The 27,841-nt window shown below is 41.0% G+C and overlaps 6 protein-coding genes across 6 annotated transcripts; 2 read left to right on the top strand and 4 right to left on the bottom strand.

The window, feature by feature from the left end:
• Positions 1 to 394: 394 nt before the first annotated feature.
• Positions 395 to 6,544, top strand: C5L36_0E05370 (uncharacterized protein; the record flags this gene model as incomplete). The annotated part of the gene is made up of 1 exon (XM_029468097.1): positions 395 to 6,544. One exon carries the CDS (start codon positions 395 to 397, stop codon positions 6,542 to 6,544), a length of 6,150 nt encoding a protein of 2,049 aa, XP_029323957.1.
• A 5,710-nt stretch (positions 6,545 to 12,254) lies between these two features.
• C5L36_0E05360 (uncharacterized protein) lies at positions 12,255 to 14,690 on the bottom strand (the record flags this gene model as incomplete). Its single annotated transcript, XM_029468096.1, has 1 exon — positions 12,255 to 14,690. One exon carries the CDS (start codon positions 14,688 to 14,690, stop codon positions 12,255 to 12,257), a length of 2,436 nt encoding a protein of 811 aa, XP_029323956.1.
• Positions 14,691 to 16,122: 1,432 nt separating this feature from the next.
• Positions 16,123 to 17,403, bottom strand: C5L36_0E05355 (uncharacterized protein; the record flags this gene model as incomplete). The annotated part of the gene is made up of 1 exon (XM_029468095.1): positions 16,123 to 17,403. One exon carries the CDS (start codon positions 17,401 to 17,403, stop codon positions 16,123 to 16,125), a length of 1,281 nt encoding a protein of 426 aa, XP_029323955.1.
• A 331-nt stretch (positions 17,404 to 17,734) lies between these two features.
• On the top strand, positions 17,735 to 19,096 carry C5L36_0E05350 (uncharacterized protein; the record flags this gene model as incomplete). The annotated part of the gene is made up of 1 exon (XM_029468094.1): positions 17,735 to 19,096. The coding sequence occupies one exon, from the start codon at positions 17,735 to 17,737 to the stop codon at positions 19,094 to 19,096; it is 1,362 nt and encodes a 453-aa protein (XP_029323954.1).
• Positions 19,097 to 19,150: 54 nt separating this feature from the next.
• Positions 19,151 to 20,725, bottom strand: C5L36_0E05340 (uncharacterized protein; the record flags this gene model as incomplete). The annotated part of the gene is made up of 1 exon (XM_029468093.1): positions 19,151 to 20,725. One exon carries the CDS (start codon positions 20,723 to 20,725, stop codon positions 19,151 to 19,153), a length of 1,575 nt encoding a protein of 524 aa, XP_029323953.1.
• A 377-nt stretch (positions 20,726 to 21,102) lies between these two features.
• Positions 21,103 to 27,054, bottom strand: C5L36_0E05330 (uncharacterized protein; the record flags this gene model as incomplete). The annotated part of the gene is made up of 1 exon (XM_029468092.1): positions 21,103 to 27,054. One exon carries the CDS (start codon positions 27,052 to 27,054, stop codon positions 21,103 to 21,105), a length of 5,952 nt encoding a protein of 1,983 aa, XP_029323952.1.
• Positions 27,055 to 27,841: the final 787 nt, after the last annotated feature.

The raw sequence follows: 27,841 nt of genomic DNA, 5'->3' as shown, positions 1-27,841 counted from the left end.
TGTTGTCTGATCGCCCACTCTCTCCATCCTCTGCCTCGTCAATCGAGTTGGACTCAAACAAGGAGTCCTATTCTGTATACAAATATGATGAAGTTCCAGAGAATACCTCGTGGGCATCGACTATTCCTATCCAAAAGGGTCTTTACAATCCAGAATATGAAAAGGACAACTGTGGTGTCGGTATGTAACTTATATCGGCAGTTGATTATTTTGTTTTCCCTGCCTAGTTTTTTTTTTTTACACCCATTTTCTGAAAGTACATGAATACTAACATTTCCCCTATGGTGTTACCTCTTTCCCTCTTTTTTTTTCTATCCTTACAGGTTTTGCGTGTCAAATAAAGGGACAAGCTTCTCATAAAATCATCTCGGATGCAAAATATTTGCTTTGTAATATGACACATAGAGGTGCGGTTGGTTCTGATGCAAGAGACGGTGACGGTGCAGGTGTTATGACGTCAATTCCACACAAATTCATGAAAAGGGAATTCCAGTATTATTGTAACGTTGAATTACCTTCATATGGCCAATATGCTGTTGGTAACTTGTTCTTCAAAAAGGACAATGAAGTTTATGAAAAATCAAAAACCACTTTTGAAAATATTGCTTCCTCATTAGGTTTGCGGGTCTTGGGATGGCGTAAGGTACCTGTCGATGACACGATCTTGGGACCTGCGGCATTGTCTAGAGAACCAAAAATCTACCAACCAGCTGTTGTTCTTGAAGAAGCTTATGGCTCTGGAGTTTCCCCGGTGGAGATCTCAGATGAAGATTTTGAATCCAAGTATCAAAAACATTTCGAGAAACAATTGTATATTTTGAGAAAACAATCGACACATACGATTGGCTTGCACAATTGGTTTTACATTTGTTCGTTATCCAACAAAAACATTGTTTATAAAGGTCAGTTAGTTCCTGCTCAAGTTTACCAATACTATTACGATTTAGTGAATGCAGATTACGAATGTCATTTTGCCCTAGTACATTCTAGATTCTCTACCAATACTTTCCCATCCTGGGATAGGGCACAGCCTTTAAGATGGGCAGCACATAATGGTGAAATCAATACTCTTAGAGGTAATAAAAACTGGATGAGGGCAAGAGAAGGTGTTATGGCCTCCAAATTATTCGGTGAGGATATTGATAAATTGTATCCTATTATCGAAGAAGGTGGTTCGGATTCGGCTGCTTTAGACAATGTCTTGGAACTTTTAGTCATTAATGGTGTATTGACATTACCTGAGGCTGTTATGCTTCTAGTTCCTGAAGCATGGCAAAATAATGAACATATGAATCCTAAGAAGAGGGCGTTCTACGAATGGGTGGCTTGTCTTATGGAACCTTGGGATGGGCCTGCCTTGTTTACCTTTTCTGACGGTAGATTCTGTGGTGCCAATTTGGATAGAAATGGTTTAAGACCTTGTAGATACTACTTGACAGATGACGACATCATGATATGTGCGTCTGAAGTTGGTGTTATTCCTATTGAATCCAAAAAAATTGTAGAAAAGGGTAGGCTACACCCTGGAAGAATGTTATTAGTTGATACAAAGGAGGGAAGAATTGTTGACGATAGGGAGTTGAAGAAGCAAGTTTCAAATAGGTTTGATTTTAAGGCTTGGACTTTGTCCAATATGATTACTATTCCTGAACTTATCACCAAATTAGAAAACCGTGGCATTAGCTTACAGACAAAGGTTGATTCCGATACAAAAATCAAGGATGATCCAAAGTTATTGGCTAACGGTTATACTCTGGAGCAAGTCTTATCCATTCTAGTGCCAATGGTGAATACATCAAAGGAACCATTGGGCTCTATGGGTAACGATTCGGCCTTGGCATGTTTGTCTGAACAACCGAAGTTAATTTATGATTATTTTAGGCAGTTGTTTGCTCAAGTTACTAACCCACCAATTGATCCAATTAGAGAAAAAATAGTCATGTCATTGGAATGTTATGTTGGTCCTCAAGGCAATTTGTTGGAAATGAATCCAAATCAATGCAATAGATTGAAACTGAAATCTCCAATCTTATCAAATGATGAGCTATTGGCTCTGAAGGAGATCAACAAGGTTCATCCATCTTGGTCTGTCACAAACATTGACATTACTTTTGATAAATCAGAAGGTTTAACGGGATATACTGAAGCATTGGATAGAATTTGTGAAGAAGCAACTCAGGCAATCTTGGATGATTCCCAAGTGATTATTTTGTCAGATAGGAATCTCTCGGAATCTAGAGTTGCCGTATCTGCTCTAATTGCTGCAGGTGCTGTTCACCATCACCTAGTCAGACAAAAACAAAGATCTAAAGTTGCCATTATTGTTGAAACGGCAGAAGCAAGAGAGGTTCACCATTTCTGTTGCTTAGTTGGATATGGTGTTGATGGTATTAACCCTTACTTAGCCATGGATACCTTAATCAAGTTGAACAATGATAATCTACTATCAAAATCATACACAAATAAGGAAATCATTCATAATTATAAATATGCTATTGATGATGGTCTCTTAAAAGTCATGTCGAAGATGGGTATTTCAACTTTAGCTTCCTACAAGGGTGCTCAAATTTTTGAGGCATTAGGCGTAGATAACTCTGTTATTGATAGATGTTTTTCTGGTACTGCTTCAAGAATAAGGGGAATAACTTTTGAATATATTGCACAAGACGCATTTTCGTTGCATGAATTGGGCTATCCGTCAAGGGATACGATAAAACCTAAGGGTTTACCTGAATCTGGTGAATATCATTGGAGGGATGGTGGGGAATCACATGTCAATGAACCTGCTGCTGTCGCTTCGATTCAGGATGCTGTTAGAAATAAGAATAGCAAGGCCTATGAAGCATATTCCAAAAAGGAATATGATGCAATCAAGAATTGTACTCTCAGAGGCCTGTTAGATTTTGATTTTGAATCTTCTACACCAGTTCCTATCGATCAAGTTGAACCGTGGACTGAGATTGTTAGACGCTTTTGTACTGGAGCAATGTCTTATGGTTCCATCTCAATGGAAGCACATTCTACATTAGCCGTTGCTATGAATAGATTAGGAGGAAAATCAAACACTGGTGAAGGTGGTGAGGATGTTGAAAGATCCAAAGCTTCTGAGAATGGTGATTCGATGAGATCTTCAATCAAACAAATTGCATCAGGTAGATTCGGTGTTACTTCTTATTATTTATCTGATGCTGATGAATTACAAATTAAGATGGCACAAGGTGCCAAACCAGGTGAAGGTGGTGAATTACCAGGTTATAAAGTCTCTGAGTCTATTGCAAAAACTAGACATTCTACCCCTGGTGTAGGTTTAATTTCTCCTCCACCACATCATGATATTTACTCTATTGAAGATTTAAAACAACTTATTTATGACCTAAAATGTGCTAATCCAAGAGCTCGGGTTTCTGTTAAGTTGGTCTCAGAGGTTGGTGTTGGTATTATTGCAGCCGGTGTTGCTAAGGCCAAGGCAGATCACATTTTGGTCTCAGGTCACGATGGTGGCACTGGTGCGGCTAGGTGGACCGGTATTAAAAACGCCGGTTTACCATGGGAATTAGGATTAGCAGAAACCCACCAAACATTGGTCCTAAACGATTTGAGAGGCAGGGTTGTTGTCCAAACTGACGGACAATTGAAAACAGGTAGGGACATTGCAGTTGCATGTTTGTTGGGTGCTGAGGAATGGGGGTTTGCTACTGCTCCGTTGATTGCAATGGGTTGCGTTTACAACAGAAAATGTCACACTAATACATGTCCTGTCGGTATTGCCACACAAGATCCTTACCTTAGAAAGCAATTCAAGGGTACGCCGGAACATGTTATCAATTTCTTTTACTATGTCGCAAACGAGCTCAGAGCTATCATGGCTAAGTTGGGTTTCAGAACCATCGATGAAATGGTGGGTAGGGCTGAAAAGCTTTATGTGAGAGATGATTTGAGAACTACCAAGAATGCAAACATTGATTTATCTCCAATCTTGACTCCTGCACACTCTATCAGGCCTGGAGTTGCAACTAAGTGTGAGAAGAAACAGGATCACAGGCTCCATGTTAGGTTAGACAACAAGTTGATTGATGAGTCGGAGGTTACTCTGGATAGAGGATTACCTGTTACGATTGAAGCAAATGCTATTAACACCGATAGAGCTATTGGTACGACGCTGTCTTACAGATGCTCGAAGAGATTTGGGCCAAACTCACTGCCACATGATACCATTCATGTCAATATTAAAGGCTCGGCTGGTCAATCGTTTGGTGCCTTCTTAGCAGCTGGTATCACCCTAGAATTGGAAGGTGATTGTAACGATTATGTTGGTAAAGGTTTATCTGGCGGTAGGTTGATTGTTTATCCTCCAAAAGATTCGAAGTTCAAGGCAGAGGAAAATATCATCATTGGTAACACTTGTTTATATGGTGCTACATCCGGTACTGCCTTCTTTAGAGGTATTGCTGCTGAGAGGTTTGCTGTTAGAAACTCTGGAGCACATGCTGTTGTAGAAGGTACCGGTGATCACGGCTGTGAGTATATGACAGGTGGTAGAATCGTCGTTTTGGGTTCTGTTGGTAGGAACTTTGCTGCGGGAATGTCTGGCGGTATTGCATATGTTTTAGATATGGCACAAGATTTTGAGGAGAAAGTCAATAAGGAACTTGTTGAGTTAACTACCTTATCTGATCCTTTGGAAATTGCCTTTGTTAGAGGTTTGTTAGAAGATCACAGGCATTACACAGATTCTGAAATTGCTTTGAGAATCTTGAACGATTTTAACAGATTCTTGAAGAAGTTTGTCAAAGTGATTCCTTATGACTATAAGAAGGTTTTGGAAGCTGAAGCAAAGAAGGCTGAAGAATTAAGAAAGAAGGAGGTTTCGAACTACTTCTCCACTATCAGAGAAGACCCTGAAGCAGACATAACTGGTGGGGAATTCTCTAAACCAAAGAAGCCTGTAAAGACTGAACCTAAACTTGTGGACCTTGAAGACACGATTGTTGATGTTAAAACTGAAGAAATCAAGGCTAAGAAATTAGACAAACTAGGAGGCTTCATGAAGTACTCTCGGAGACATGAGAAATACAGGCCAGTAAAATCCAGAATTGGTGATTGGAAAGAATTATCAACAAGGTTGACCAAAGATGACCTAAAGGTGCAAACTGCCAGATGTATTGACTGTGGTATTCCATTTTGCCAATCCGATACCGGTTGTCCGGTCTCAAACATCATTCCAAAATGGAACGAGTTAGTTTTCAAAGATAGGTGGTATGACGCACTACAGAGGCTCCTGATGACTAATAATTTCCCTGAATTTACTGGTAGAATCTGCCCAGCACCGTGTGAAGCGGCATGTGTTGTTAATGTTTCAGGTAATGCACCGGTTGGTATCAAGTCCATTGAAGCTGGTATTATTGATCACGCGTTTGCTGAAGGCTGGATTGTTCCTAACCCACCAAAGGTAAGAACTGGCAAGAAGGTGGCTGTTATTGGCTCTGGTCCAGCTGGTCTAGCAGCTGCTGACCAGTTGAACAAAGCGGGCCACAATGTTACCGTTTATGAAAGAGAGGATAGGTTTGGCGGTTTACTTATGTATGGTATTCCAAATATGAAGTTAGATAAAGGTGTTGTTCAAAGAAGAATTGACCTGATGGCAGCCGAAGGCATATCATTCATTGCAAAAACAACTATTGGTGAGGATATACTCCTGGACGAGTTAAAAGCCCAAAATGATGCTGTCATTCTTGCAATTGGATCCACTATCCCGAGGGACCTAAAGATTCCGGGTAGAGAGCTAAAGAATATTGATTATGCAATGACTTTACTTTCGGCAAACACCAAGGCTTTATTGGCAGATGACTTAGATACTATCAGAGCTACTCTATCTGGTAAGAATGTTATTGTTATTGGTGGTGGAGACACTGGTAATGATTGTTTAGGTACTGCCACTAGACATGGTGCTAAGTCTGTGGTCAACTTTGAATTGTTGCCGTATCCACCAATGGAAAGAACCAAGGATAATCCTTGGCCTCAATGGCCAAGGATTTTCAGGGTGGACTATGGCCATGCTGAAGTGAAGGAACATTATGGCAAAGACCCCAGAGAGTATTCTATCTTGTCTAAAGAGTTTGTTGGTGATGATGATGGTAATGTTAAAGGTATTAAAACTGTTCGTGTTGAGTGGAAGAGATCAGATTCCGGTGCATGGCAAATGCAAGAGATACCTGGCTCTGATGAGTTCTTCCCAGCTGATGTTGTGTTATTGTCTATGGGATTTATTGGTCCTGAATCTGATAATTTGAATGTCGAAAGGACAAAGCGGGGCACTGTTGCGACTGCAGAAGCTACTTCATATCAAACCTCAAAAGAATCTAACCTTTTTACTGCTGGTGATTGTAGAAGAGGTCAATCTTTAGTTGTGTGGGGTATCCAAGAAGGTCGACAATGTGCTCGTGAAGTTGACATGTACCTAATGGGAAAGACCAGGTTGCCGGGCAATGGCTCCATTGAAAGAAGAGATTATCATTTACTTGAAGAATTAGCAGCAAAGGTTTAATAACGATTATCATTTGCAGAAGTATCTTTAACGTTTTATTTTAGTGTTTTCCTATCCCCATATACATGTATTTATGTCTTTTAGTTTAATTGCGTTTATTTACAACATTCTCGGGCTGGAGCCTAAAAACGTAAGTTTGCTTTTATAAAACACGTGTTAATAGTTAAGACTACACCGAACTAGTTAGAAATTTGTAAAATGCATCTTCTAATCGAGAGAACGGTAGGCCAATGTCACGCTTTTACATTGTTGAATTTCTACAGGCTTTATTTTTTTTTTTTTTTGGTTAACACTTTTTATGCTAAAGAAGCAGTTTTTGTTTATCATGAAAAAAAGGGGGAGAGCAAACAGCAAAGAAAAGGGAGAAAGAGACAAACAATAAGAAAAATTCAATAAGAAGAACCTGAAAAGAGGATGATATGTTATAATTTTAATAGTTTTAAGCAAAGATGAAAAGAAAAAACCAAAACATGCCCACACAAACAATATTTTATTTCTTTAAGCCTGTTAACAGGTAAATGGTATGGACTTGATTTCCTTATTTCGAACATGTGCTTACTTTTACCTGTTTTTTCCTTAATAGCTAATCTCAATAAAGAAAAGCAAATAGGGGGAATATTGAAAATGACACAATAAACCAATAAACCAATAAACGAATACACCTATTTTGATTTATAACCATACTGGTTTTAAAATATCACAATAAACTGCCAAATAACTCTATCATAGAAAATTTTAGGCAGATGTCAACAAAATAAAATGCCAAGCCTTCTGAGTCCTGTATTAACTCTCACGTATACGTCAGCAAAATTTTCCTTTTGCCTCTTGAAAAAAACATCTAACATATTTCCAAAGAGAAAACCTCCATCTGTAAAAAATCCCATTTAAAACATAGCAATTTTATCCTTTTGATCAGAATAATATATCGATCACCTTATAACCTGCAAGTTTATCTTAATTATACATAAAGGGCACATTTTGAAAACCCATCTGGTTTTCATCCTTTGATTTTGAAGTTTGCCTATTCTCTTGTTTTTCAAAACCAGTTCAAACAAACCCATCGTCGAATCACTTGTAATTATTGGTTTAATCGTTGCTCTGATATTCATACAAACTCTTGTTTCCAGAAAGATAATGTGAAAACAGTTGTATGATCTAGTAACTTTGAGAGCATAATATTCAAAGATATTCCATCATAAAACTAGAGTAACCTTTTTCTTTATCATTACCATATCCGATGTCACATGCGTCATACACTGTATCATGATGGACATCATCTGCCTCATCTTCGTCATCATCAGCATCATCATCAGCATCATCATCAGTGTCAGGTGCATCATCATCCGCATCGTTACCATCGTCATCATCAGCGTAGAAACCAGCTTTGTCCATTGCGGACCTGTTGCCCAAGTGCAAAATAGAGAATTCAGAAACCGATTCACGGTGGGCAGGACTTGAGATATCCCTAGATTTATCTGCCTCGGTTACTTGAATTTTTGAAACTTTCCTCTCTTCGGCCTTTTCAGATTTTGCCAACGTAAGTGGTACCCTCTTTAGACTTTGAACAACCATTTCGTCTACATCAAATTGAGCTTCAAGTGTAAGTATAAATGAATAATAATATTCATCGTACGAATAATTGACAATGGCATCAGGAATAACATAATGGTATTTGAGTATGTATTTGGTAGCCAGGTAAGCTTCTGACAAAAGCCTATCTTTAGCAACGATAAATATGTAATACGCATGGCCTTTAGATTTGTTCATAATAGCAAGTTTGTTTTTGAAAAATATGGATGGCTCCTTAATACCCTCGTGCTTCATAAAATACAATGCTAGATATAAACTAACTTTTCTATTAAATTCTTCAGATTCTTCAAAATCCAATGGGCAAGGGATAATCCTGGGGGTGGTCTCATTTGGCCTATATAAATAGTCAAATACAATTTCAGCCTCAAAATTGGAGTAAAAAAAGGATGATTTATATTCTGAAAAATAAATGGTTCCAAAAACATTACTCGAGAGATATTCATATCTAGACGTAAGCTTCGCAGTAACCAAATCATGAATTGGATAAATATCTTGAATTTGATTACTATTAATCAATTCTGATAGATTGTCAGCATGAACAAGTAGCATTGTAAAATCACACTTTTTAATATATTCATTATCCTCTATAGTATCAGTTGTTGCATCCGAGATAATAAAACATTCTTTTCCGGGAAATCCATCAAGAAAACGACTTTTTTTTGTGGATATTATGGATTCTTTCAGCCCTTTTACTAACATGCACTGCATCGGAAACAGGTTTCTTGAGTATTTTGACATCATTGCATAATGAACGTTTTGTGAATTCCAAAGGCGTAAACCTAAAACTGCTTGGCGTTTCTGAATATACGTTGATTTCTGGGCAATCTGGAGCAATTATCCCACCGCTTTCTGATGAGTTTACATCTGCATATAAGTTAATGATTTCGTTAACTTTATCATGCTCATCAACTGCATCAGATTCTGGCCAGCTTATTTCATTTGTAGATGATAGAGATACTTTCAAAAACTCATTAAAATACGGATAAAATTTTTCTGGTTGTTCTGAATGTGCACGCATGCAAATGTTATTTAAGGTCTTGCTACCAGGTTCGATAGTAATATTTGTTACCTGGGTGGAGGGAATGGTGGAACATTGATTAATCTTGGCCTCGTCGCTAGACAAAGGGATGGAACCTGAATTTTTTTTTACAACAGCTTTTAATTTCAAAATGGGTGTGGTTGACGGACTATTTAAAGGACCGAATTTAGATTGTTGGAAATAAACATCGGCCCTTCGTAACATACATTTAATGTCCCGTTTAATGGTAACAACATTGTCATCCAATTTCTTATAGTGGAGCCTCTCTGAATGGGTGTAGGACCACTCATAAAGTGGAATGATCTGCCTATACCTTTCAATCATAAAATTGTTCAAAACCTTAGGACAAGGTAGTCTCCAGCCGCAACGCGCAACCAATCCATGCTCGTCAATATAGGTAGTTGAGTTTGAGGTGCAATAATCACCAAACATTTGGACTGCAACGCGATAAAATGTGTAAGGGTGACCTGATTTGCCATATAACACATCATGGACCCATTTTGAGGAATGCAAATGTGGAATCTTTGAGACAATTAAGGATTTGTGAACCTTAACAACAGTACTTATATATTTGTTAATAGACGGATCCTCTATATTTGGATCAGTTCCCATAAATGGAAAAACAGTGGAGCATAAATTATAATAAACATTGTCTTCATCTGGTAAGTGTGGTAACGTTAACTGCGGGGGGTTGCCAGGTATATTCGTCGTATTTGTAGTATCTGCTTCACAGTTTGGGAAAACAACATCATATCGGCTTTCCACTTGTTTGGGTGGAATTGGTTTAGTGTTTATTTTGCTAAAGTCTGGTTGGTTAACATCATGATTGTTAAGTTTAACAATTTCATTGTTATTTTGGTTTAATTGGGCTAATTGGGTTAACTGGTTTGAATGGGTTAATTCGTTTGAATGGGTTAATTCGTTTGAATGGGTTAATTCGTTTGAATGGGTTAAATGAATTATTTGAAGTGGTTTTTGGATTGAATCCTGATTGATTTGTTAGTGTTGTTCTTCAACTTCTTTAAATGATTTCTAATACAAAAATCTTGCTTATTCATTTTCTTCTTGTTGAGGTTTTTGGTTTGAAGATCTTCGGCTCTCTTATCCAACAAATACTGGTACAACATAAGTGGACGTTGTTTATATTGACCAGTAATTAGAGCACAATAGAAATCATCATGATCAACATCATTTGGTAGCATTTGAAGATATAAATCATCACTATATAAAAACTCCTTTTTTTCAAATTCCGTCAATTGAAATTCAAAATTCTTATTGAGGAGTCTTTTAATTTTATCAATTTCATAATATTCATATTTCAAATTATAATTGATTTTGAATTTTTTAAAAATTTCATCCTTGAATCCATTAAACTTTGGTCTTAATGGAGGTAAAATACAAGAATTGTCTCTATTATAAGTAAGAGGTGAAGATTTGAAAATAGGAGGAGATAAAACGAAAAAAGATCCAAACATTTGAGAAATGATAGAGTAATTGGAAGCAGAATGTCTCCAAAGAAATTTTGGTTCGGATAGATACAAATCAACTTCATCCTCTTCAACGATGAAGTTATCATGTGTCACATTATAGAAGAATCTTTTCATTTTCAAAACCTTGAATCTATGTTCAATTGAAAACCTAATCAAACAGAACCTATAGAGTTGTAGAAATTGCCCTGCGAGGGTCTTCTTTACAGCTTCTCTAACATCGTAGACATCGAATCCTTTGTGTCCGGATCTCTTTGCCTCGATGAATTGGGTGGTTGTAAGAAGACACATTGCCGTTGATGCAATATGTGAATTCCTCAAACAAGCAACAGCTTGCAACTTAACCATACTTGTGAAATGCATTGTACAAGATAATCGAAGCTCGAGTAAGTTCGATCAATCTAGTAATCCTCTTCCTAGATTGCGTAAACCTGAATGGATAACCTTGTGAAGTCAAAGTCAAGAAGAACAACAACCAGACAAATACGAAAACATACCAAGACTGAAAAGGGGAGAGTTTACCTGCCCTTCAATTGCAAATGTGGCCTCTCTCCAAAACAACATATACCCCTTTTCCCTTCCACTGTGGCCTCCCCCTAACGATACTAGAAGAAACAACGGGGCACCACATAGAGACATCCCTGAACCTCTTTTTTGCCCCCTCCTACCTTCCTTCATACCGTCCTTCCTTCCTTCCTCATCTCACACTACCAGTCGCATGTTCTCTACTGCGTAAACCCCCCTCCTCTACGATGTTTATCCATCTCATCCTCTATCCCAAGACCCCCCCCCCTTCTGGCTACCCTGTCTCCCTCTCACCTCTTGGCCTGCTGCGCCACTCGTCCCTGCTCCCGCAGCCAAAATCGCGTCCGCGCGCGGCGCATGCACGGCCTATAAACCCGATATCAAACAGGGAACAAAAAAAAAAAAGAGTAAGCTGAAAATCGTGGGAAAAAAAAAAAAAAAAATCCATGGCAGCAATGGATGGCTCAAAGGGATCCAAAAGCAACACACCTCACAGAGGGGAGTTTAATAAAAGACCAAGACACACTGCACGTTCTGTGGTTGTACAACACATGATAGAGATAGAGACAGTGTCGCTGCTGGACAATTTCACTATACGCTTCCTCCTCCTCCATCACCTTTAGTGTCGTTTTGTCAATTGTCGTTTTGTCCATTGTCGTTTCGCCTCATTTCTTTTTTCGTGGCCGCCTTATGGTCGGCGTTGCACGTCTCGTCTACACTCCGGTCCACGGAATGGGCTCCCCAATAGACTGTGTTGGCATCGCAATGTTTCTATTGTGATTGTGTTTGTGTTTGTGTTTATATGCGTGTCTGTGAATGAATGTATCCTCACAGAGAAATGCTCAGCTAGAATTGAGGCTCTTCACTTGTCGGTAAGAAGCTTTATGGGCCCGTCTGTGAATGAGGGAAACAAAACAAAACAAAAAAACAAAAAAAAACAAAAAAAAAATCTCAGAGAAAACGGCGCGCCGTGTGGAATTTCAGGTAGCAAACAAAAAAAAAAGAAAAAACCGTATTAAGACACGGTCTTCATGTAATATACATACTATGGAGAAGCTAAAGACATACTTTAGAGTACCTCCTTGAGAACAGTAGGAGGGGTGCAGGCAGAGTGAACTTGCCGTGGATGTCTCTCCTTAGAGGCACACTCGATTATGGTGGCTATGTCATTATGTCTATGTGGGAAGAATAACTTGATGAGATCCATGTACTCTGAGTCGAACTCAAACTCATGCACTGGCCAGCGAAGATGCTCTCTCTGTCCGGCCTCCATTTGGAGTACCTGCACGGCAGTGTACAACTCCGAGAGGTATCTATCACGGGCAAACGAAAAGAGGAATCGGGAATGTTTGGACGATTTAAACTGGATCTTTAACCTAGAGTCGAAATATGTTTGAGCATCCCTTCCTAGGGCATCTCGGTTGTGTTTGGTGAAATAGAACGTGAGGTAATTTGCAATATTGATTTTTGTCTGGCTAGAATTCACATAATGTACGTGCGGGAAAGGAATCACTTGAGTGCTGACAAAACAGGACAACTTGATGGAATCTTCAACAACATGTTGGGCCATATCCTGTGAAGAGTATAAGAAACTCTTGAGGTTATCTGCCACCTGGAGAACCTCGACTAATCTTGGGTACAATCTCTCAAACCTTGCAGAAACCTTGTCAATGTAGAGATTATGTGATCTCCTGAAGGGCTTAGTCTTCCCATCTCTGAGAAACAAACAACTAAAATCTATCTTCTCCACGTATGGACCCAAATCGACATGATACCTCTCTCCAATTAAGGCATTTTGGTTGGATATCGCATTCAATGCCAGTTTCTCCAAATTACACACTCGTGGTGGAATGTAAACATCCTTTGAAGGATTGATTACATCTGTATTGAACATTTGGAGATTATAAGTCAGTCCATTTTCCAAAAATTGTTCACGCTCTATTTGCAAGCATGGATTTGGAGCAGACATGACACCCACTTTGCGTTTGTAATCACTAGAGGGCAATGATTTGTCCCCCAGTAGCAATGGTGTAGGTAGATTATGGTGGCCCTCGGTGGGGCGGTAAAGACATCCAGAGATCTCGGCATTTCTGATAATGTATGCCTCTTTGTCATCTGGATCCAAATGTACACATGAGTCTAGGTTTGCTGCTGTAATATCTGTAACCAAATTCACTTTCGAATCCTTGAAAAGTTCAATCTGTCTCATGCAGCTCTCCTCAATTTGGTGCCACTTGGACGTCTCCAATCGATGGCAGTATCTTTGGTGTGTATACTTAGTGGGGACACATTGCATCCACATTTCGAGTAGCCGTTTTCTTCCAATAGCAACCGGCTTCCCGTTGCCCCACCCTGTTCTCACAGTCTCTCCCCTTGCGTTGATGTGCTTGTATTTTGTCGCCAAATACCCATCATCAATAGCAACGGCAAACCTGTAAAGTGAAAATGGGTGCTCATGATCAAAGAGAGCCTCGTTGATCCAATCACTGTCCCACAGGTGAATTTTCCCCCTCTCAAGTACGAACTCGGGTAAAGAGGTGACAAGCTCTTCCGAAATGGAGGCGGCACCCCGTTGAAGAAACGGATAGACACCACCAGAGGCTTGCTTCCCCATGGTTGTACTTTCAGGTACATTGTAAATCTTTGATTTGGTTCTCCCCGGTGCGATCCTCATGTAGATCTTTTGTAATATTCCTCGTTGTCCTTTATGAGATACTCTTGAGGTTGCTTCCTTCCTCTTGAGTTGCCTGTACAACTCGCTCGTATACCGTCCACATCCCCCCGTCAATAGCACCGAGACAAACTCTTGGTAAGTCGTTTCCTTGTCCATGGAATGGAGGTAAAAGTCAAGGGAATGGCGGTACTCGAGCACCTCCCATTGGTTCAACTGACACTTGAACTTCTCCTCGAGTGCACCTATAAGGAGGTGTTTCTCGATATCGTATTCGTAACCAACAGGTGGGCTGGAATCGTGGCCTTTATCAGACAACATGAGAAGCCTCCCCTCCCTTATTGAAGAGACAACGGTGTCATAGTTGTGCCGGCTGAATCTCCAGAGGAAACAGGGTTCCTTTAGATAGAATTGAACTTCCTCCTCTTGTGGAACGAAATTGTCTGGAGAGACGTCAAAGCACCTGGCTACACCACATACAAGGCTCTCGTCCAGCAGTAGAAGTCTCGTAAGGGACCACCGGTAGATTAGATACGCCTGTCTCTGTAGAACCAAACGGGCAGCACACTCCAAGTCTAGCAACTCAAACCCTTCATATCCACCTCTCCAAGCGTCCACAAACTGGGCCGTCCCATAGAGAATCACCGATGTGATCGGATACGTGCAGGTCTCTGTCTTTGCTCCTACAGTGGCACTTGTCCCTAAACTTGCTCCTACAGCTGGCCTTGTACTTGATATTGTGTTTACACTAGATCCTGCACCTAAACCTGCACCGTCTACGCCTACGTCCACGTCTACGGAGTGGACCAACTCGCCATTGTATGTGAAATGCATGCTTGGAAGGCCTTTAGTTGTGCAGGATAGAAGCAGCAGAAACAAACCAGCCAATCATGGCAATGTGAGTGGCATTGTAAACACGACGGGGAAGAAAAATAAAAATATCTGCCCAATTCAGGAGAAGATTGAGCAGAAATGGAAGGGCCAACCTCTATTCTATACCTTTCTCCAAACGATGGAACCAGCACAGCATGCACCATTCCAGCCAGCGAGAGAGAGAAGGAAATGGAGAGGGGTTCTGTTTGTAGGACAGATGCTTTAAGGACGAAAACAAGGAGCAAGAGCAAACAGCAACAGCATGCAGGATGGTTTGGAAGTGGATCTGGATTGGAGATGCAACAGGCTATTATGGCATGCATAGGAGAGAACCCAAATGGAGATTGGAATCGGTGTAGACCTAAACACATTGTGAATACAAACACATTCTAAACCTAAAAGACGCTGTGAATACGCACACTGTATACGTAAACACATTGTACATGGAAACACATTATATACGTAAACACCGTGTAAAGCTAAACAGAGTGTATATACACACATTCTAAACCTAGGACATTGTATACGCACATTGTAAAGTAAACACATTGTAAACACACGGTAATCCTAAACTCAATGCAAAAACGAGACCAGTGGAAAAACCGTGTTGAAAACGTGCAAGATCTTTGTTGCGATTTCCCGGATCGGCAGCCAATCTGAAAAAAATGGCGCAGATCATCAGCGGAGTCTCCTGCAGCGCAGATAATATTTCCCTGCACGGGTTTTCTCGGACGAGCCGACACAAAAGCAGAAGAACAAGTAAGAGGGGGGGAAAAAATAGACCACGTTGATGGCTCTTTAGAACGTGCAGATCTCTAACTAGGTTACACTAGATTGTATCTCGCTGCGCTAATGCAAGCAAAAGATCCGCAACTCAGTGACGTGCATGGTTAAATTTACATTTTGACTGGGTCGCAAACGACGCAAAAGGGGTGTGGAAAACGAGAAAGACAACAGACATATTTCACTTCTCTCTAGATAGACCATTCTGTTCGAAACAACGGGAAAATACACAGTACACAACTTTAAAGGAGGTAGGAATAAGGGGGTTCAAGGCGCCACATGTTGATGTAAATCTAAATCTAAATCTAAATGCAACCACAAGAAACATATTTGCCGTCTATCAATCGCATACCCGATCCGGAAACACCCAGGTCAAACATGGCAGTAGGCTTCTGACCCTTGGCACTCATCCATCATTGGTTATTCACTGGTCACTGGCATCATTCACAATCGAATGGTGCTGTTTCGTAAAAAAACCCAACCAAAACACCCAAACCTTAAGTGAGCGCACAAGTCGGTCCATACCTACTACTATACACTGCAACCCAAAATGGTGGCCCCACATGCGTGACAATACCGGTGACCATCTTGTTTCTCTAGCAGAGAATCACTATTCCTTACGAAAGGAGAAGTTGAATCCCTTCGAAATGGCGTTCATTTTCATTGTGCCATTATCCAGCTCCAGTATTAGACTCCCGCATCCAACATCGCAGATATTGTAGTGCCATGCATGTTGGAAGGAAACATAGTAGAGGTCATTCAGGTGCCTGATGACCGAGTTCAAACTCTGCAGCGGCGTCTCAACCTCGAGAGACTCCTTCACCGTCGGCGACAGAGCAAGAAGCGGAAGGTCATCCAGTGGCTTGGTGGGGATCTTGTCGTATATGCATAGGGCAAGATCGATATATGACACCAGTTGCGGTAGTTGTAACAACAACCGTTCATACTTCTTCTGCACCTTCCCCCATATTTTGGCAAGCTTGGTCCGTGCCTCGGCAAACTTCAACTTATACGACTCGAATGACAAACTAACGGTTAGTGCATTGTATGACGAGATATACTTGAAATGGAGAGAATTCGATATGGTATAGTCCATCTTGAAAAATATCGACAAATGTTCAAGTAGCGGTTCCCTTGTCGGTGACTGATGCGTAACGAAAAATTTAATGGCCTTGTTGTACATATGAGGATACTCTTGCGAATATCGTACCAATGAGTCCATCAACTTCCCCAATTGGAGCATGGTGATCCAAATGTTTCCCGGGTCGCCCGAAATGGGGATAATCTCATTGCTCCTATGGGCACCATGTGTTGTTCCCTGGTGGAACAGCTTATGGTAAGATAACGACCCACCTATCCCCGAGAGTAATATAGGCTGGTCTTTGATCTGAACCACATGTAATTTCGAGTCATCAATGATGTAAAGATTAGGAATACTGTATTCTCCGTACCGAAACTTGTTGATCACATAGGAGTCCTCGCACATACCATAGATCGCATACACGGGTACATTGAGCTTCAATTCTCCACTGAGAAACTTGGACAGCTCACTGATGTCTTGGCCTTGCAACAAGGTCTTCAAATTCATATTGTCATTGGATAGATGTTGAACGGCATCTCCAGATACCTTGGATAGTTCCGAGATCTTCAAAATAAGGTCCGGCGACAACAACGGCGAAAACTCAACTATATGTCGAAGATAAGACTCATGGATACGTTCGATGCTCTCCGAATCTAAAAACCCAAAGTTCCCCGTATGGATAATAACGTCAGGATGGTATTGGTCTGCCAGCTCGTTAAATAAAGAGAGATTCCCGCGTACATCCGCAACACAAAGTATCACAATTCCATGCTGTTCCAACACATGCGTCCGCACTGTCTCCATTGTCATAGGTATCGTTCCTGGTAAATATATTAGTCCTAGATGTGGACCTCCTTCTACACTTAAAACTTCACTACCTTTTTTAATGGCAATTGGTCAAACAAGAGGGAGGAAAAAAAAAAGGAGTTGGCGAAAACGAACAAATCGTCCGCGACATGAAAAACCAAATTCTTTATCCGAAACTTGCAACTTCAACACTTTTCCATATACGGAGAAGTAGAGACTTTTTTTTTTTTTTTTATGTATAGGATCATCCAGATGTTGATGTACAAGACCTTTGATTAGACAAGATCCAACGGTCCTTAGTCTGCCTCCCTGCCAGCGAGAACCCTAAGGTACGATGAACTCCCTCAGCTATGTTTCGTCCTTGTACCGACGCAAGGAGAAGCAAGAGCCAGACTTCACTGTTAAGGAAATAATGGTGTCTGCATCAGAAAACCAATCCCCACAAGTTGGGGTATTGCCCAACAAAACTTTTGCGGATCACATCTACTCCGTGCTTGTGTTTGTGCCCAAGTATACGATCTACTATCCGTTGTATTACGTGAAATGCATACTCTTTCTGACAATGGCATATCCGTTCCGACTTGTTGTGATGTTGCTGCATTGCTTTTTCATACAGGAGGAAAATGATGAGTTTTCAGATCAGCATTTTAGTGAGACTGGGATTGAGAATGATCGGGGGGAAGAAGAGCCCAGCAGGGTGAACGGTGACGACGGCTGTGACGAGAGCTTACTTGAAGAGTTACAGAAAAACGTCCAGGAACAGCAGCCATTGGCATCTGCCAAGGGGAGATACACCTCACAATATACGATTCCCACAATTGTGGAGGAAGATATGGGTTTGGAGAATGACGATTACTTTAAATCACCTCTTGACTCAAATCCAAAGGAGGCTAAGTCATCGGATACAGATAAACTACTCTTGCAGAAGAAAAAAACACGCCGAAAAAAGAAGTTTGTATTTCCCAAATTACTGTTTGATTTTGATATTAACAATCCACCTCAACTGCCAAGGAAAACATTAGTGCTGGATTTGGATGAAACCTTGATTCATTCCCTCTCCAGATACAACTCGTCAACTTACAGTAAAAAAGGACGAGCCATTGAGGTAAAAGTAAAGGGCAGTATTCCAACCTTATACCATATCTATAAACGTCCATACGTGGAGGAATTTCTGTCAGTGGTGTACCAATGGTTTGATTTGGTATGCTTCACAGCGTCAATCAAAGAATATGCTGACCCGGTAATAGATTATTTGGAAGAGCAGGTGCTGGCAAAAGATATGTTGAAGAAATCCATCAAACGTTCCAAAATGGAAATGCCAACACGGATATTCTCCAAGAGGTTTTACAGGGACTCTTGTATATTTGTCGATGGAAAGGGTTATATTAAGGATTTGTCTGTTTTGGTTAAGTCAGGCAGAATGAGATCGTCAAGCTTATCATCTAATGTCTCTGGTAGAAGTACCTCTAAGGGAATATCAAAAGAGAAAGACTATTCTAAGGTTATTATTATTGATAATTCTCCAATTTCTTACGTTAAACACCAAGACAATGGCTTGATGATTGAGGGTTGGATAAATGATCCTGATGATACAGAATTGATGAATCTACTACCCCTCTTACATAGCCTTCGCTTTGTTAGTGATGTTCGTTGTATTCTTGGCTTGAAAAGTGGCCAGCAAGCTTTTCGCCAATAGGCCCCCAAAGCGTTATGTTGTATTATATAAACCAAACTAAAACTCTAACAACTTTCATTGTTTTAAAATACTCAAATTCAATCCCTTGCTTGTTTGGGTCTTGCTTTCCTTCGGTATACTTCGCAGTCTCTCTCCTAAATTGGTGAGCTTTGATTCTATCTGCAACTGCTCCAATTCAACCATTTGATTTCGTTCAGTCCATTTGTCGTTAGCCAGCTTGTACTTCTCTTCGCTGTCCCATAACTGTTTCTCTGCACGCTTAATTTGTACCAGTATGTCCTCATTCTGCCGTTGAATAGTACTTGTAAGCTCCTTTGTGATGTCGTCACCATTACTGTTTCGATTAATTTGACTTCTTAAGTATAATATCTCGTCGGTCTTGGAGACCAATAGTCGTTTATAAACATCTAGCTCCTTCCTAAGTGATGTTAAAGCCCACAATGAGGAAGATGGTAGTGTGTTCCCCAACTTCGTCGTGTGATCATTAAACGAGGACATTAACACTGACAAATCTTTCTTAAAAATCAAGTTTTCATCCTTCAACTCACATAAGTCAGTACAGTTTCTATCCAAATGTAATAGGCTCTCTATTTGTGCTTCCACTTCTACTATCCTATTCAAAGCATCAAAATATTTTGATTTCCAATTTTCAGGTTCCTTCCTGATTAGATCCTTCTTATTAACATAATTATCGACTTGCTTCAATCTCTGCAAAAGTTGAAAAAACGACACAGTTTCATTAAAATATCTTGAATCAGGAGAACAGGTAATTATGATGAATTTCTTCGTATGTGCAGCCAAGGAATCTTGTAAAATCCTTGTCAGTTTTGAATCTCTGTATGGATCTTCGTTTCCTTGAGCTGCCAAGTTGTTTATAACACTTTTTAGTGCTGAGAATGAAGGATCGATAGTGAGTTTTTCCTCAATTGATGCAAAACACCTATTTATCTTCTTAGGAGAAGCCAGATCAACTAGAAATAGTGTACTCTCACGTACAATTTCTCCATCGTCGACAGAAAATTCGATTCGAAGAATAGTGTGTGATTTCGAGCCCATTTTGTACTGCTTACTGTCTGCTAATTTGCGATTCATACTACCTATCTCTAGCACCTCCAATATATCCTCTTTGCATCCTGCATATATCTTTTCAAGTCCTTCAATCACGCCCGAATCTCTGATTATAGGTTGATTGGCCACTTTAAGTAGGTCACCTACTTCATCATTATAAATCTGAAAATAGGACAAGCCTATAGTATACAGCATTTTCTCGTCCGCCTTCTCTATCTCTTGGAAAATCATATCAAAAAAACCCAACGTTATTCCGTTCATTGTGTATGTTTTCCCACCTCCTGTCTGACCACAACATAGTATCAAAGAATTATGACCAGACATTACATAATTGAGGGCATTTGCAACAATATGTAAATTAATTTCTTCTTCAGTTGCCTCTATACCAAATATTCTGTCAAATGTATAAGTTGTTGCTTGTGTTACAGTTGTATTTCCACCCCGAATTTGCTTTAATGGTTGCGGAGAGTCTATCCTGACCGAGTTGTCATTTATTTCATAATCAGCATGCGGTCCGCTCGTGGGCCTGAATCGCAGATAAACTTTGACAGTCTCCTCCATTACTGTGTTTGGACTTGTTCAGGTTATGATAGTGTGAAGTTTGAGATGGGAAATCTGTTTTCTAGTGGGTTTTATAACAAACTTCATAACTTATTGGCAATACTCAACTCAAAAGGGTAATTTTCGTGCTTGCCCACCCACAGCGAATACACTTTCATTTAAACAAACTAGCGTGCCTTTGATGTGCAATCCATCATTTGGTCCACTTATTACAAGGTGATATTGAGAGAAAATACATGAATACTTTTTAGATTAATTCCTTTTAAATTATAAAGGCAAATTTCTATACATTAATAAAAAACAGAGTGGTTAACGAAATCGTTAAAACTCAAAGTTAGAGAAGGGATATAAGAAAGAAACTAGCAGTCTGAATTAAACTAGAATAAGAAAGAAACTAAGATAATAGCTAGAGGTGCAATGCCGGAACCAACCTTATGAGCTCCGCCGTAATAGGTGATTTCACTATTGGAAGCAGTTGCAACAGAAATAGACTCTGGTGAAGTGGTTGATGACTCAGCAGGTTGCTCTGTAACAACATCGTTAGTTGGCGCAACATTGGAAGAACCTTCACCATTACCTGGTTGGGTGGTGGTGCCTGCTGGACCGTTACCTGGTTGGGTGGTGGTGCCTGCTGGACCGTTACCTGGTTGGGTGGTGGTGCCTGCTGGACCGTTACCTGGTTGGGTGGTGGTGCCTGCTGGACCGTTACCTGGTTGGGTGGTGGTGCCTGCTGGACCGTTACCTGGTTGGGTGGTGGTGCCTGCTGGACCGTTACCTGGTTGGGTGGTGGTGCCTACTGGACCGTTACCTGGTTGGGTGGTGGTGCCTGCTGGACCGTTACCTGGTTGGGTGGTGGTGCCTGCTGGACCGTTACCTGGTTGGGTGGTAGTGCCTGTTGGTTGAGCGGTCTTGGTTTCTAATGTGGTAGGAGTATTATCAGATGCAGGGGTTTGTTCAATACAAACAGTAGTGGTAACTGTAATACCATCAGTAACTGTGGTAATTTCAGTATTGTAAGTCTTGTGATCACATTTATGGCATGTAACAGTAGAGGTACTGGTAACATGTGCAGTAGAAGTGTAACCTGGTTGACAGGTCGCATCTGGAGTTTCAACAACAACTAAGTCACCAGTGACAGTAACATCACCCTCAACAGTCACATAAGTGGAAGTGTAACTGGAAGAACCACAGTCAGAAGCTGGAATGGTAGTAGTGGAAACTGGTGCAGTGGAAGCTGTCGCAGTAGAAGCTGTCGCAGTAGAAGCAGAGGTAGTTCCACATGATGCTGCTGGGGTTTCAACTATAACTTCACTGAAAATAACAACAATACCGGATGCATTGGTGGTAGAAGTGGTGGTGGTAATAGTTTCAGGTTGGCAATCGCTTGCTTCAGTTGTCACGTGTAAAGTGTGGTTTGGATCGATGGATGTTCTTGGGACACAGGTAACATCTGGAGTTTCTACAACAACTAAGTAGCTAGCTGTAGTAACACCACTGGCGTTGGTAACATACGAGTATGATGTGTAGGTAGTAGAAACACAGTCAGAAGCTGGAACAGTGGTAGTAGATCCTGGAATGGTAGTGGTAGAACCTGGTGCTGTGGTGGTAGAACCTGGTGCTGTAGAACCTGGTGCTGTGGTGGTAGAACCTGGTGCTGTAGAACCTGGTGCTGTAGGAACAGGGGTAGTACCACATGATGCTGCTGGGGTCTCAACAACAACTAAGCTACCAGTAATAGGAATACCATATGAGTTCACCGAAACATAAGAAGACACAAAACTGGTTGACTGACAATCAGGTGCCACCAAAGTTGTGGACAATGTTGGTAATTGTGCACATGATGCTGCTGGGGTCTCAACAACAACCAAGGTGGCATTAACATATCTGCCTGATACATCGGTAGTTGCAACGTTCGTAGTGTATGCAGTGTATTCACAGTCATAAGCAACTTCAGTAGTAGTAATTGCACCGGGGAAACATAATGTACCTGGAACTTCTTCAACAACAACAACGACACTGGAAACTGAGCCATCAGCTAATGTAGTACCGGCACTAGTTGTGTAAGCAGAACTTGCGCATAACGGATTGGTAGATGTAGATGTTACTGTAGAGTAACAAGACGCTGGTGGAGTAGCAATAACAACTGCTTCAGTAGGAACTGCAACACCAGAAACAGTAATAACGGTGGAGTACGCTTCAATAGTTTCAACAGTACATCTTGAACCTGGTGTTTCAACAGTAACATATTGGTGTCTTGGATCGATAGAAGTCAAGAAACAATAACTAATTGGCGTTTGAACCACCACGATACCACTTACAGTACTAGATCCGTTTGCATCAGTAGTAGTAACACTGGATGTGTAGACACTTGAGTCGCCACAAGTGGAAACATAGGATGTAGTAGTAGAGACTTGGGAAGGTTCACAGGATGGAGCTGGTGAGTGACTTTCGACAACAACGTATGTAGTAGCAGATCCTTGTGCATCAGTAGTAGCAACAGTGGATGTGACAACAGTAGATGAACAGTCTGTAGAAACAGTGACAGTTGAGGTGGACAAGGTTGCACAGGATGCTGCTGGCTTGTGGGTCTCAACGACAACGTATGTGGTTGCAACACCTGCAGAGTTCGATGAAGTAACAGTGGATGTGACAACGGTAGATGAACAGTCTGTAGAAACAGTGACAGTTGAGGTGGACAAGGTTGCACATGATGCTGCTGGTGAGTGACTTTCGACAACAACGTATGTAGTAGCAGATCCTTGTGCATCAGTAGTAGCAACAGTGGATGTGACAACAGTAGATGAACAGTCTGTAGAAACAGTCACGGTCGAGGTGGACAAGGTTGCACATGATGCTGCTGGCTTGTGGGTCTCAACGACAACGTATGTAGTAGCAGATCCTTGTGCATCAGTAGTAGCAACAGTGGATGTGACAACAGTAGATGAACAGTCTGTAGAAACAGTCACGGTCGAGGTGGACAAGGTTGCACATGATGCTGCTGGCTTGTGGGTCTCAACGACAACGTATGTAGTAGCAGATCCTTGTGCATCAGTAGTAGCAACAGTGGATGTGACAACGGTAGATGAACAGTCTGTAGAAACAGTGACAGTTGAGGTGGACAAGGTTGCACATGATGCTGCTGGTGAGTGAACTTCAATATCAACGTATGTGGTTGGCTTACCGGCAGAATCAGTAGTAGTGACGGTAGAAGATATAGTTGTCGATAAACAATCAGTTGTAACAGTAACAGTGTGATGGTTTGGAGCAACGCCCGAAGTTTTAGCACATGTTGGATTTGGAACGTGTTTTTCAACGACAACGTAAGTAGATGTTACACCTGCTGCGTTAGTAGTCTTTAATGTGGATGTCAAAGTAGTTGATAAACAATCAGTAGTGACGGTAGACGTAGTTGTTCTTAGTGGAACACATGATTCTGCTGGAACGTGTTTCTCTACAACAACGTAAGTGGTCGATGCACCTTGAGAGTTGGTGGTTGCAACAGTAGATGTTGCAGTAGTTGATTCACAATCTGTAGTAATAACAGTAGTCGAGGTGGACAAGGTTGCACAGGATGCTGCTGGCTTGTGGGTCTCAACGACAACGTATGTGGTTGCAACACCTGCAGAGTTCGATGAAGTAACAGTGGATGTGACAACGGTAGATGAACAGTCTGTAGAAACAGTCACGGTCGAGGTGGACAAGGTTGCACAGGATGCTGCTGGCTTGTGGGTCTCAACGACAACGTATGTGGTTGCAACACCTGCAGAGTTCGATGAAGTAACAGTGGATGTGACAACGGTAGATGAACAGTCTGTAGAAACAGTGACAGTTGAGGTGGACAAGGTTGCACAGGATGCTGCTGGCTTGTGGGTCTCAACGACAACGTATGTGGTTGCAACACCTGCAGAGTTCGATGAAGTAACAGTGGATGTGACAACGGTAGATGAACAGTCTGTAGAAACAGTGACAGTTGAGGTGGACAAGGTTGCACAGGATGCTGCTGGCTTGTGGGTCTCAACGACAACGTATGTGGTTGCAACACCTGCAGAGTTCGATGAAGTAACAGTGGATGTGACAACGGTAGATGAACAGTCTGTAGAAACAGTCATGGTCGAGGTGGACAAGGTTGCACATGATGCTGCTGGTGAGTGAACTTCAATATCAACGTATGTGGTTGGCTTACCGGCAGAATCAGTAGTAGTGACGGTAGAAGATATAGTTGTCGATAAACAATCAGTTGTAACAGTAACAGTGTGATGTTCTGGAGCAACGCCTGATGGCTTTGCGCAGGATGGAGCAGGTGAATGAGTTTCCACTAAAACATAAGTAGTTGCAGAACCCTTAGCATTGGTGGTTGCAACAGTGGAGGTAACTGCAGTACTGGAACAATCAGTTGTGACTGTAACAGATGAAGTTGTTAAGGTACCGGTGGAAGCCGGTGGTAAGTAACAAGAAGGAGCAGGAGCTGTAACATACTCATATCCAATCGAGGTCTCAACACCACTTATTGTTGTTGTTGAAATAGTTGTTGAGGTAACTGCATCTGAATTACAATCGCTGATGTAAGAAGTGGTTGTAGTCCAAGACGAAACCGGGTCAGATGGAATTTCAACAATAATTTCAGAAGATGTGTAGTGCTTATTATTGGTAGAAATAACACCATATGTGGTGTAAGTGGTGGTGAATGGTTTGTTCCAATTTTCGGTAACAGTAGAAACTTGTGGTTCATGAGCATAATAATAGGTGGTGGTGTAAACACTTAGGCCATCAGTTAAAGTAAGAGCAAGGGTTTCAGTACTTGCATAAGTTCTAGACCAGTAAGAGATGGATGTAGAGTAGGATGGAGCAAATTCGACAACGTAAGTAGAGGTAGTCCAACCTAAATTAGACCAAGTGGTGTAAGAGGATGAATAAGATTTGTTCCATTCGGAGATTGAACGAGAATATGATGGGATGATAAGAATTTCTTCAACTGCAGGGTTACCGTTAGCATCGGTAGTAGTAGCAATTTCAGTGGCTGTCCCCCAAGTGTTAGACTCGACGACCTTGGTAGTGAACGGAGTTGGTGCATCAACTACAAGATAAGTAGTTGCCTTATCGTTGATAGTCGTGGTAACAGTAGAAGTAGCGAAAGTTGTGTCAGTACCAAAAGTGTAGGAGGTGGACAATGATCTATAAACATAGACAATGTCTTCTGTTTTGACACTACCGTCGGATTCGGTAACAACCGCATTACTAGAGGTAGAAGTGTGAGGCCATGGATTAGCTGAATCCCAGGTGTAAATGGTTTCTCTTGGTGGTTGGTAAACAATAACTTCTCCGGTAACTTGTTCCTTACCATCAATAGTGGTTGTCCAATAAGATGTTGCAGTAGAATAAGCAGTCCATTCACTGGTTGTTCTAGTTAGGCCAGGTAAGATGATTTCAACATAAGAGGTAGTAATGGTATTGTCATCATCAGTAATAACAGCTTGAGTTGTAACAGTTTCAGTGGAAACTCCAGAACCCCATGTGGATGTAGTTGAAAGAGCAGGACCAAAAACTTCAACATAGGTAGTACTTGGACCCCATGCCAATGTGGTCTCCACAGTGGTAGTTAGGTAAGAAGTTTTATCCCAAGCACTGTAAGTAGTTGAGAGAGGAGGCTCTTCAACGAGAACAACCTCGGTGGTCACAACCGAACCGTCAGTTAAGGTGATTGGCATGGTAGTTTTAACACTATTGACAAAATTTCCAGTCCAAGTGGTGGTGATAGTTGGGAGAGGAGGAACAAAGACTTCAACAAGGTTTTCACCGTAAACTTGGCCATCACTGGAAGTGAAAGCTGTTGTTATGGTTGTGGTGGAAGTCGTTGACTCGGACCAGGTTTTGGTGGATGTGATACTCAAAGTATCGACCATAGAAACAATACCAACTTGTGCTTCATCGACAATAACTGCACTGCCGGAGGAAGTTATCGTCACTGGAACATGATAAGTCGAACCTTGAGGAACATTAGTGACATAGACAGTGGTTGATCCAAGGGTAGTGGAAGCAGTAACCTTAGTACATTGCATACCAGCAGTAGCGCCATCTAATTGATAAACCAATGAAGACAAGTCTGCATTGGAACCAGATGGAGTAACAATGTTGAACGAAAGTGCCGAATCGGAAACAGCGTTAATGTATGCAATTCTGATTGGGTATAAATTACCACCTTCAAGATAAACATAAGATTTTTGAACATCTTGTTCAGACTTTGTAGCAAAAAGAACAGCATTACTTGGAGAACCCAACTGACTCATCTGTGGGTTACAACAATCAAATCCACCAGTACCTAACCAGATCATGGCAGATTCATCAACATTAATAACTTGGAATTCATAGATACCTGTTGTTTCAGCTAAATTAAATTAAATTGGAATTGGAGAGGGTCGTGTTAGTAATTTGAACAGAGAGCAAGAATGAAAGGGGGGTATTGGCGAAAGAATATAAGACATGGGTGGCACATACCATAAAAGTAACCAGATAAATCAAGAGCAAAATTGGTAATTGGAATATTAACACCCCAGAGCTCACCAGTGGTGGAGACTTCGAAACCTTGATTGTTATCGAATTGAGCATCTGGAACATTGGCAATAGTAGTGATTAAACCAGCTTGGGTGAAACCATTCTGGAAATAAGCTGTATTTGAGTAATCCGACATATCACTATAAGTGTAAGAGTAGATATTAGCGGAAAACCCATTGACAGATTTGATATTTTTAATATCACAACCTTCATTTTGAGCAATGAGCTTACCTTGGAAGTCTGCCAAAGCAGTACCTGCACAAGATAAGGCTGACACCAATAATGATAAAGGCGTGAATTTCATCCTTTAACTAATGAAGTCGTTTCTTGTTATAGAAAGGAGAAAGGAAAAAGGAAAAATGAAAATGTACAAGGGGGGATAAGAGAAGTCTACTGTCCGATGATTCGACGTACATTGGCATCCTTTATATGTAGTTCCATCTCAGCGGATGTTTCTTTTCAAGACATGCATGAATGTCAGGATTTTTCAATGATGTTGGAACGTGTGCTATTACCGACATAAAGTCCGTGTTAGTACTTAATTGAAAATTTGCTCTCTAAGACCTT

This window comes from Pichia kudriavzevii, chromosome 5, assembly GCF_003054445.1.
Source record: "Pichia kudriavzevii chromosome 5, complete sequence".
In the NCBI taxonomy this organism is placed as follows: Eukaryota; Fungi; Ascomycota; class Pichiomycetes; order Pichiales; family Pichiaceae; genus Pichia; species Pichia kudriavzevii.
This window is presented reverse-complemented; position numbering and strand designations above follow the sequence as displayed.